The sequence below is a fragment of the Seriola aureovittata genome, chromosome 6 (genome assembly GCF_021018895.1).
Source record: "Seriola aureovittata isolate HTS-2021-v1 ecotype China chromosome 6, ASM2101889v1, whole genome shotgun sequence".
Taxonomy (NCBI): domain Eukaryota; kingdom Metazoa; phylum Chordata; class Actinopteri; order Carangiformes; family Carangidae; genus Seriola; species Seriola aureovittata.
Genome location: NC_079369.1, coordinates 5,305,734 through 5,318,215, shown reverse-complemented (window position 1 = coordinate 5,318,215; position 12,482 = coordinate 5,305,734). Strand labels below are relative to the sequence as shown.

Genomic DNA, 12,482 nt, shown 5'->3' with positions numbered 1-12,482 from the left:
AGAGACAATAGCTACTGTAGCCAAAAGAGTCACTCATCACACATTGGAGAGTGTGTCTGTGCATGTGAGTATGCTTTGACCCTGTTCCACAAAACTCAGTTAAAGTACAACTCTCCATCACTTATTTCTTTTCAAAGTTCTGTCCTCTTTCTCCTGGTTTATAAAATGAAGGAGAAGTGCTGAAGCCAAAGTACAGTAGGCAGGTAATTACATCCTTGACAGATGGAGAAAGCAAGCAAAAAGGGTGCAAATGCTGTAGATGAACAGAAAGGAGGCAGTGAGGAGTTAAAGCTGTGCGTGAAAAGGAGAGAGAACTGAAGGTAGAGAAAAAAGTGGGGGGGAATAAGTGAGAGAATGAGAGAGAAATGGGAGATTTATTTTAGCTCACAAATAGCCAATACATAACCTGGTGCCACCTGTCCAAACTGTATTACTCTCTGCTAGTTTACAGCCTATAGTGGTGGGACTCAGTGCTGTTCAGGCCTAATTTACACAGCAAGCAAAGTCTACTACATAACAAAGCTTTTGAATATACTTCCATGTCTTAATAACAGTGACATCTGTATTCTGGACAACTTTTGAAAAGGAACCAGCCATCTTAAATACTGAACTCTGCATTGTCTTTGTTGGTCCGATAGTCGCCTTAATGACATGTTTGACATTTATGATTAACATTATACTGGAAGCAGGTCTCTAAAAAGAAAGGAAGTAGATGGAAACAACAACAATAAACTTGGCCTCAATCACAATAATTTGGCTGGTGTTAATCTGTATTCTTCTAATTGTAAAAATCCCATTGAGAGACCAAAACCAACAATGAATCGGCTCAACCAACAAGTGTTACATGTATGGCTAAAGCCCGATATAGCTTATTCCTCTGTGCCATAGAGCTCCACTGTTGTCTAAAAATGAATAACAACTTGCGAGGCCTCACTTTCACATATTGGGAAGTTGAGTTAAATGCTAATGTCAGTATAGTAAAATGCTTACAGCCATTTTTTGTGATTTTTTCCCAAATGTTAAGTGTTCAACATCTAAAGGAATTGTGTTGGCATGCATTTGCAGGTGCTTATTCATAAGTGTTGGCTAAATAAAAATTTTGTCCTAAGGGTGGCATTAGATAAAAAGTCAGTGGACCAACAAATTTATTACAATTCATCTTGACTGGGACCATATTTGCTTATACAAAGTTGTATGAAAATCCATCTAGTAGATATGGAGATATTTCACTGAATAAATATAAACTTTGACCTGCTGGTGGCGCAACATGAGCAGTCAAAGGGACACTAAAGTCAGTGAAATTCATCCCCTCTAATGCCTATACCAACCCATCCTCCTTCCCAAGTCAAATCAAATACTGACATTTTGTCAAACCAACTGGCATCTCATAGACACGTGCGCGGTAGCCTTTGGCGTTTTTATACAGTCACACAGGATTTCTTCAATTGACCCCAGAGTTAACTCACTTGCAGCAATATCAGACACCCAGAGCAACTTCTCTAGCACTCCACCGACACCAATGTAAACTTACCCGCAGCAATAGTGGATGCTTTCAGCTCAGACATTCCCATTGGAGAGCCAAGACATGACACAGATTTGCAAATAAGATATTCAGTGGGGGTGACCTGCCATCTGGAATGACTTTTTCCACACTTTAAATTCCATGCTCAAGGTTTTTTAAGCCAAATGCCGATGACAGCCGTGGCTGGAGGCATTATGTCTTTGGGTTGTCTGTACGTACATCTGTCGGTCTGTCTGTCCATGCATCCCATCATCCCATTCTCATGAACGCAATATCTCAGGAAAACCTGGAGGGAATTTCATTACATCTGGTACAAACGTCCACTTGGACTCAGAGATGAACTAATTAAAATTCGGTAGTCAAAGGTCAAGGTCACTGTGACATCACAAAACATGTTTTTGGACATAACTCAAGAATTCATATGCTAGTTATGGCAAAATTTAACATATATGTTTAATAAGATGGACTGATGAAGTGATGACATTTTATATCCAGACGGTCAAAGGTCAACTTCACAGTGATCATAATATTCTGCAAAAATATTTCTGGCGATTACTCAGCTTTGTCACTTAGGAAGGGGAGATTTTGACCATATGTCCTCCAGCTTGACTGGTTGGCAGAGGCGGACAGCAAGGCAGTGATTCTTGTTTTAATCATATTCCCAGTATTCCTGAACAGAAAAACACAGGAGTCTCCCAACTCATAGCCCTTTGTAGAAATACTAATAATAAGGTATTTTGTCAAATTAAGATTAACTTTATTACCATCATGGTGGTAGGATGAAGCCTTACACGTACATGTATACAGACATCTGCTGACACTTACTATCTTGATGATGGAACCTCTGTTTTTAGGTTGCGGTTTTGAAAAAAAACACGTAGCTTGACTGAACTTTGCTGCTCAACCTTTGTGAAAGAAGAAATATATTTCTCCAATAGGACAGGACCCTTACTGTAAATTTACAACACAATTTAAAAATGACAAAATCCTTAAAAATAAAGCATTTCACATAAAGAAAATGAAATATAACTATAACTTGGATATATATATTATATATCCAATGTGTGATGCAGAAAGCTGCCAGAGCCTTTTATGTACACAGGGTGGATCATGTCCTCCTTCGGGGTGAAGGGTGTCTTGTATACTGAAGTTGTGTCAGCTGGTGCTGCAGCCCTCAGGGCAGAAAGTCAGAGTGGTCATCCTGATGTGTCTTCTAGTGATATTCCAACACTTTCCTGATGCTGCTGGCTGCTGTATTGTGAGGCTAACATATGGTTAAAGCCCAACACCCACCCAGCAATAAATTTCTTCTTTGAAGTCTAGTGGGTCCAGGAACACAAGCTTCATCAGGTCACACAAGTCATCTGTAAAACATGGCAGATTCAGAGCTACACGTACATTAAACTGTTTCATTAGGGCCATGTAGGTACAACTGCAGATACGTTTCGTCTTGAATGAAGGAGAAGCATCTATTTAAGTAGTAATTTCACTTTAAAATAAAAAAAGGAGAAACCAAAGTGACAAAACAAAATTTGTAATCCTTCATACATGACCAGTGAAGCGATTTGCTCACCATGATTGTGAAATTCTTAAATCTAACTTTCCAAGCAAATCTAGTGGGATTGACCTCTCTTCATGTGCATTATTTTGAGCACTGAAAATGCATTTGTTTTCATTACATCATGCATCTTTCAGAGGACGTGTACACTTTTAGTTGTGACGATGTTTGCATACCAACATACCATGTATGACTTCCCAGAAAAACACTAATAGACGTTATCCATATTATGAACAAATCTTTTCCTCTGACATGTTCTGATGTTCTGTGTTTTGATGGACAGCAGTGTACCCACAAGTGCTGTTAGAGGAGGGTCTGTCTGGCATCATACATGCTGGTAACATGCTGTAAGGCTGGCACAGGGGTCCTGTTGTGATGTTCTGTAAGAAGGAAAAACTACAAGAGTAACTTTAATTTCACAAGCTGTAGCCTCCTCTCAAAAGAGTCTTTTCAACATTACATTTTCTGTTCACACATATTGTATTCATGGTTTCACACTGCTCGAAAGTGCCTCACCAGCAAGCTTGTAACTGTTTGTGTTTGTGTTTAAACACAAATCCACCACCACGGTTACTTGCTGAAATAGCTCGTAATGTGCAGGCTGATAATAAGCCACAAGGAAAAAAAAACATTTTAGTCATATACCTACATTTTGGGGTTCTGAATCGACACACTGGCTCAATAAAGTTGGAACAGCCCATCCTTCAATAGCACACAGCCAGCTGGCAGGCGACCATTGTTCGCCTCATGAAATGCAGTCCACACAAAAATGCAGGGTTGTAACGCTACTGCTGTATGAATTCCAAATCCATATCCACCATAGCAACAGACACTGTGATAACTGGCGTAACTAGCCCGCACTTGACCTGAGGCCCAGAGTGGAGGTCAAACATCCGAGTGTTTGGAAAGTTGAAAAAAAATAGGTTGAAACAAAGTGTTCAGAACAGACTGAAACGTGGACTTTTGTCTTACTGGGAGCTTTTTAACATACGTTCACCACATGTTTTGGAACTTTGGCTGTTTTATCATGGACATCCGATATCACAATACAACATTCAGTCAATGGTGGACTGACATTTTAAATACTCAATAGAGCATCAAATGTGGCTGAAAATAGGTTTGGAAAAAAAAAAACAGTTTATAACCTATTTGAGTAAAATTATATAAAAAACTGCTAAGCCCAGCTGTTGATACATTTATATGTAATAAATTGGAAAATAATACACTTGAGGCTAAGATCCAAAGACACTGTAGACAAGTCGAAAAGTTTTGTTGGTTTTTGCCTTTTCATGGGATTTGTTAACAATAAGAAAAATATAGAATAAAGTCAACCTTACACGTTAAAGGTACTATTTGATGGTATCAATGCTTCCTATATATATCCTATTATATATTTCCTATTAAATCCCAACTTTTTGTCTCAGTTCACTGTCACTGTGATGCGAACCCGTGACCTATGTGTTTAAGTATGCATGTTGTGTGTTTGTGTTCAGGTTGGTTGGCTGGAGGATCGAATTCACTTAGTGGAGAAAAAATACCTCGACATAAAAGCTAGGAGGCATCAGTGCAGACAGATGACTAAGGACAAGGTAATTAAAGCCATATGAATTCCATGTTTACCTATAAGACTTTGACTTGATATGCATTGGCTTGTTTTAAAAACCTTTGTTGGCATCATAAAACGTTAATAACTTGTATTTAATTGTATAACAGCAGTCACTGCTGTGTATATTGGAACATATGCAACATCATTAAGATTCAAGTTTGCAGAGAAGTAAAGCTACTATCTCAAAACTGTTAATATGACTATATAAAAAGCATCCAATGCCCACATGAACTGCAGTTAAATGTTAATATTTGCTATTGGCAGTTGCACCATATTGAGTGCATCAGGAAGAGAGACACCAGGAATTTAAAGCTTTGTAGTTAGTTTGGAGGTAGATCACTGCACGAACTTTAAGTCCATGATATTTATAGACACCTCTGAATATTTATAGTCACCCCAACCCCCAATCAGCTTGATGCATATTTATGATCAGCACAATTTACTCAGGCGATTGACATTACAAAGAAACTGAGCACAGCCAATGTCAACCTGTATGCTCACCCCATCGGTGAATATTCATAAGAATTCAAAAGACCTATGAGACATATTATTATTGTTCAGACTATTGTTTTGTGACCTGGGTCACAAAATTGTGTTTACAGACTATTTAATGGTGGCTAGTCAAATTTTCTTTTGGGGGTAGAGTTTGCACCAGGGGAATTTGGACCCATGACCTCAGTATTTCTAGACTCTTGGCCTTTGCAGTGATCATTATCAGGTGTGTCAGGTTCATGCTGCTTACCTCCTGTTTTTCTGCTTCCAGGCCAAAGTAAAGAAGAGATCCAACATCTCCAGGGAATTATTTCCAACCCCTTCTGCTGAACACACTGTAGCTAAGCAAATCTCACCTTCAGCTGAAAACCTGCTGGTGCCAAGACACCCTGATCAGCACAACATGAAGCAGCCAATAAGAGCTGCTTATCTTGAGGGAAAATTCCTCTAGCTATGTCATTGAAAGTAATACATTTGATCAGAATCGGCAAATAAAAAGCTCACCAGCAGTGTCTTAACTTACGGGACTGTATAAAGTAAATATTAAATATTACAATAGATAAATATGTGTGGACATTATACAGTTTGCAGTTCTTTATTTCTGAATTACTAAATATTGTACTGTAAAAAAAAAGTCCAGATCATCAGATCAGGTCATCCCAGGTCATATTCCAGCTGATGACATTAAGGGCTGTTGTCAGATGGCATGTACATGAAGAAGGTCTTTTTATTTACCTCGGGGGTGAATGTGGCTCAGGATGTAGAAAGGTCACCCACCCATTGGAAGGTCAGTGGTTTGATCCTCAGCTCGTCTAGTCTGCATGTCAGCATCTTGACCAAGTTTCCTTTGACAAGATGCTGAAAAGTGCTATTAAAATGCAGTGCATTTGCCATTTACTTCTTGGGAATCCAGGTCACATTTATTGTATATTTGTGAAACCATAATTTTACGAGGAAGCAATCTAACAGCAATTTAGCTAAAGCAATGTAATTGGACATGTTTAACATTTAAATGTTGAACTACAGTGAACTACAGTGCATTCAGAAAGCATTCAGAGCGCTTCACTTTTTTTGTTATGTTGCAGCCTCGTGCTAAAATCATTTTTCCCTCATCAATCGACACTCAAAACTCCATAATGACAAAGCCAAAAAAAAAGCTCCCATGTCTCTTGATGATCTTTGAGATGTTTCTACACCTTGATTGAAGTCCATCTGTGGTAAAATCAATTAATTGGACATGATTAGGAAAGGAAAGGCACACACCTGTCTATATAACGTCTCACAGCTGACAATGCAGATGAGAGCAAAAAGCCATGAGGTGGAAGGAACTGTCTACAGAGCTCATAGACAGGATGGTATGGGGGGAAAAGATTTGAGGGAAGGTGACAAAAAATACTGCTGCATTGAAGGTTCCCAGAAGCACAGCAGCCTCCATAATTCTTAAATAGAAAAAACATTTGGAACGACTTGGAAGCTTATGTGTTATATAAAAACTAAATTTTAAAGTTCAATCACTGCTGACCAGCCCGTTGTTAAGTGTTAAACAGTTAGCCCAATAACTACAGCTGGAGACAGCAGTCCTTGTTCTGCTCCACAGGCTATAGTTCCCCACCTGAGTCCCCCACCTGCTGTACAGTTCCCCACCTGAGTCCCCCACCTGCTGTACAGTTCCCCACCTGAGCAGAACAGCGGTTGAGAGATACAAATCAGAACCTCCAGTCAGGCCTTTCACAATAAAATCTGCACAGAAACAGGATGCAGATCGTAATTAAGATTGTGGATTACGATTCTACCCAAAAAGATTGTCATACAAACTTCTGGCCAGATCGCTTAAACACATCCACAGCAGCACATCGCTCAGCTTCTGTGCCGATGCTCCTGGCTGCTTCTCTAAACTGAGGGCGTGCCGATCTGAATCTACCGCAGGTAATACACTGACTATGTATTAGTGCTTCACATGGGGATGCCATCTTCCTGCAAAGCCAACTAGCTACCTGCAGTATCCACTACATCCCCCCCCCCAAAAAAAAAGCAACAAATAATCACAAAAACTGTCAATACGCTAACTGCTCCTAGCAACCAACAGCACTATCTGTCAGTTGTTTGTCAGTCCTTTTAAAGAGTCTTTGAATTACTTTTCCAAGTTGTGACAGTCTCATAAAATGCTCTTGACAGTGAAGATAACTTGAGACATACAGATAATCCAACAGTGGTAAGAGGCTGTTGTTGGTGGACAGGACAGGCTGCCGAAACGTCACAATCTTACAATCGCCAAATAAAAAGTTTCTTCCAGCTCCTATTCTCCTCTTCTCTCTGTCCTCAGCATTATTCTTATGTGGCACATATAAATGAACATGTCACAGTCTTTTTTTTCTTTCTCTGATTTAAGCCCTCCATCTTCCCCATTTTTCTCCCTCTATTTCTCCTCATCCCTTCATCTCTCTCACTACTCGGCTTCTGGTTTCCCTGTGTGGCTCTCAGGCCTTTGTCCATACTACTGAGCCTTGATGAGAAGTCTCAGTGATTGAGTCAAAGTGTTTGTGTGCATTTATATGCCTGTTTGTGTTCTGTTCATGTATAATAAGTTGTTTATTCTTTCCTATTCAGATGTCGTGGAACAGTAGCACACAGCCACACACACCCATACACTCCCATTTTTTCTACCATGGAGTTTCATGGTTGATCATCATTTTTGTACATGCTTGGTGTTTAAATTTTTTGGATGCTTTGCAGCTAATCAAACAGCCGAGATGGCTGTATGCTTGGTGCACTGAGTGTCTCACTATGGGGTCTCCTGAGGACTTGAGAACTCCTCGAGGTGCTTCCAGGGGACCACCAGCTAAATGAGGGATAATTGAACATAGCTATAATTGAATATATGGGGAATTATTCTAAAATGAGGATGTATGACTGTAATGTTCCCTACCCGTGCTATTATTAGCCAATATAAGACAGCCATAGAGTTCTGCCTCTTCCATTGCAAACGGTTCATTTGTTAAAGTCATATTCACAAGTGCATCACCACTTTGAAAAGCTCATTTTAATCTGAAGCATTTAAATGCAGTGCGCTCTGAGTACCAGTTGTATTAAAAGAAATTTACATTTAGAGGCAACTGCAACAGCTCTGTAATAATTTAAAGAGAAGATCAGACTACAACCAGTAAGCAAAGTAAGGTAAATTTTGGACTTAGGTGAATCAAAAAAGTAAAAAGCCTCCACTTTTGCTCCTACTTCCAAACTTAAAGATAAGAATGATTAAACTACTATATACATTTTATTTACAATTGTCTGATCATCCTCATTGTCTGCACTTGTCAGTGGGGTACTAACCTCTCCTTTATATATAATTTCACATAATATTTATAGAGTACATATAAATACATTCAAACACAAGTAAAATAAATTTTTTAGAAAATTATAATTACATATGTATGTTCTTGCACAACAACATATCAGAATTCTTAAGTGACTACATTTGTTGATACAGACCATGAGATTCAGTTGCAAGCCTGATCGCCCTTTGTCACAAGCTGTGACCTGGGAGCAACTGACACGGCTCCATCAGTGTTTGAAAGGCCCTTAAAGGTGAGCAATAAAATTTAAAAATATGTCTTTTAAGTTTTAAGAGCTTATTTGATTTTAGTTTCCAAATTTTAAATGGTGCAATTTGGTTGAGGATGGAAAGGCATTGAGCGTAAACAGAGCTAAGTTAAGAGAGCATCTGAATCAAGAGGAGCTACCAGGGAATTAAGGGAAGATGAATTAAAGGCAGGATGGGGTTGCGAGAGCTTGTTATCGGGTGGGGACTAGGAGTAGAGAGCAGTAGTGGAGACGGCCATGTGTCATCCATGATAAAAAAAGGCCCTGATCATTAGAATAGCATAATGACTTATTGGCAAGTGATCTCAAATTCAGATCTCTAGATGTGTTGTAAGGACTGGGGGCTCTTTGACTAGTTATGGACCGGTGGGAGGGTAAATGATGTGTGTGGCCAGTAGGAGGAGCTAGCAGAGGCAGCAATGTCCTGATGTGCCACTGTAGACGGAGAGCAAGGTTCCTTGGCAAGTGGACTGGAAGCAACTGTGGAGATTCAGGACCAGTGGGGAGAGGACGAGAAAAAAAAAAACACTTTTCACAAGAGCTTAAAAAGCTAAAAGGGTTGTTAAAATCCTTTTCATCATGTCAGATTACGTATCATCTTTTGTCCCTATATGAACTATTGCTCAGCTGGCAGAGAGGAGGGGAGTGAGAGCAGCCCTCGGAGCTTATCCTGGAGGACCAGGAGTCAAGGACCATGGCTCCAGGGAATCAGTGAGAGCCATCATTAAAGAAACTGATCTTCCTCATTATATAGTCCCATACTATTAATGTGGTTGAGGAGAAAAGGGGAAGAGGAGATAACGGCCTTGGGCTCCCATGGCAGGAGAGTGGGCTATCTGCTTCCACACTGTGCGTTATCTAGCAGGTGAGTGATATGATGAGGGAGAGACCTCAGACCCGGAAGAAGGATCCCCTCCTCGCTCAGGGCAAGGAAGACATCCAGAGCATCTGAGCACAGCCTCTTTCAGCATCTTACAACAGGAGGGTGCTGCTCGAGATGAGGGCCATTGATTTGGCCTCAGAGTGAAGTGGCAGGCCACCCAAACACTGTTCACCACCAGTGAAGGGGAAGCCATAGTGTCTGCCGGTGCCACCGTTTGAGAGAGGTCCAGATTAGCAGTTGGAAAGGCTTAGGAGAGATGGATAGGCAGCCCCGTCCAAGTCACTCGTGCAACCATAGACCAGCAGTTTAACCCGCAACAGCTGGTTATGTGTTGAGCAGGAGGAGGTGATCCTGCATTCTGGATGGTTGCACTGAGAGAGGCAATCTGTTTGGACTGCTCAGAGGCTGCGCCCATTAAGATGGTCAAACGGGAGTCCTTCCTCTACAGTTCATCAAAATGTCCTCTTTAAGGTCAGTGATCTTTTTATTTGCTTTCTCTCTTTATTTTCATCTCTTCTCACTGGACCGAAAACCAAGCATGACTGCCAGCGTCACCATAAATATCAAAAGGATGTCAGGGTCTTGCATCCATTCCAAAATGTTGACATAAAAGGAATGACTTACACCTGCTACGTTATAGCATAACCCACACACACATTCAAACTAAGCTATGTTCAACTTACACACAGCTGATGCAACAGGCTATGAGCTACAAAAATAAAACCCATGCATAAACCATATTTCAAACCACAGTTTTCCAACCGATGACTGGAGACAAGGCACATTTTCAGTATCACTTTACTCTCTCTGCTTTTCCCTTCATCACTCATCTCCTGTATGTTGACACCTGTGCAGAGCAGAGGAGCTAGTACTCCAACTGCATAATTCTGCAAATCATTGAATATGCAGTGTGCAGCCTTCTATTGGATCTTAGCATCCAAATATTGTTCATCAATACTGAACAAAGTGAACCCGTTCTCCTCTGTCAGATGGAGGAGAGACAGGCGATTTAAGGTTTTTGATTGCACTGCGATACTGGAGAAGTGAGGGTTTCCCATGGACTGAAACCCTCAGGGGACACAAGATACACATCTAACACCCCTAACTCTTCTTCTTTCCCCTGACTAAGCTAAAAGTGACCGTTGAGCCCTGTCACGTGTTCATGTCCGTGTATGTGTTGGTCTTTTGAAGGGATCAATGTATCTCCAGGGTAAGAGTGTGCGAGTACACAGCGGGAGGAAGCCTCTACACGTGTACACAAGTCGCCATTCACTGCAGCAAATTCATCGACACAGCAGACAGTCATTGGCTACTCAGCAAGTAAGGTTCCCCTGGGGACGACCAATCACACAACATCACACTGGAGGCATCGACACGCTGCTGTCTTTCACTCACTTTCTGTCTGTGTCCACTTCATGCTGATGATCAGTGGGAGGGTTGGATTGACACAAGGACCTGATGCATTTTCTCATGTGCAATCTCATGTGAATACTATTAGTAATATATAATATCAGTCCAGTTACTTTTCATTTCTTTAATATCCCATAACATTTAGATTATATTACATGGAGTTACACGATACTGCTACATATCAAACAGCACAAATAGAGCAATATATCATCTGGTGATATGCAAGAAAACACAAGAAAAATGATCATAACATTACATATATTTCTACATTCCCTCAAATAACATACTGTATGTTTAGGTGTTGTTTCCCCCATTTCCTACAGTTTCCTTAAGTAAATGTTCCATTTGTGAAATACAAACCCTGATCCTAACCCCATGCCATTAGGCCATTGTTCTTTACTCTCAGTTAATTGTCCTTTATGTTGTCCTTTTATTATGAAACAAGACTATAAATCTATAAAACTTCCCTCTGCCATGAGGATCACTTATAGTGTTTCATGTTTTTCATTTCAGTCAGAAAAATTATTTTGATATAATATATTCAAAGTGGCTGGATGTTAGCTGACACACATAATGTTTTCTTAATAGAGGAGGATGCTTAGGATTTACTTGCTTCTCATTAGCACTCAAATTGCAAATTACTCAACTTTCTACTTGAATTATAACATAAATTATTCCATCTTGTATAACTACATACTTCACCTACTTAAAATACATTAGAATCCTTTAGATTTTTTCCACCTCTGGTAATCTTTTAACGCAGCAGTGTACCGCTGTCAACCAGGTCTATGAGACTTGTACTGTACCATGCTAGATGAAAAAGACATTGACTAAAAGAGTGTGCACTTTACTTGACCAATGCATTTAGGCAAATGGCTTTTTTATCTGTGTGTGTTTTAAGGTTTTGAGCAAGATAACATGAGTCCAGGAATGTACAGAGACACAGGGACAGAAATGAAATGGTCTCCTAGAAAATAGGATAAACTGAACTTCCTGATTAGTTTGGAAATACGACTGAGTTGTCACAGACAGCTGCTGTTGTTGTTTCACCAAACCACTGCATTTTAATACAATAGTGGAACGTAGTGGCAAGAAGTATTTGTACTTTACTTGACTATTTCTACTTTATGCTACTTTATACTAACACTTGACTGCATTGGTGAAAAATGTGCATTTAGAATTACTGCACACAAAACATATGAGTTATAATTCTATGTACAAAACACATGACTATTCAATAAAATATACTATTAATAATAATAATAATAATAACAATAATAATAATGATAATAATAATACTATAAGTATTTTGCTCAACCTGATATAAAAAATTGACTCCACTCCAACGATAATATAAAAACATTATTATTAAGTTATTCTGCATAAAGAGTAGTTTAACTTACTTACTTTA

General features: G+C 39.7%; 1 protein-coding gene across 1 annotated transcript in view; it reads left to right on the top strand.

Annotated features, from left to right (window-relative positions):
* Window positions 1–5,716, top strand: part of LOC130171295 (spermatogenesis-associated protein 16-like) — a 41,186-nt gene extending 35,470 nt beyond the window's left edge. The window contains exons 6-7 of the mRNA XM_056379237.1: window positions 4,574–4,669; window positions 5,450–5,716. Coding sequence (XP_056235212.1) covers window positions 4,574–4,669; window positions 5,450–5,629 — 276 coding nt within the window. The 3' untranslated portion in view covers window positions 5,630–5,716. The remainder of the gene's footprint in view (window positions 1–4,573; window positions 4,670–5,449) is intronic.
* The last annotated feature ends 6,766 nt before the right edge of the window (window positions 5,717–12,482 follow it).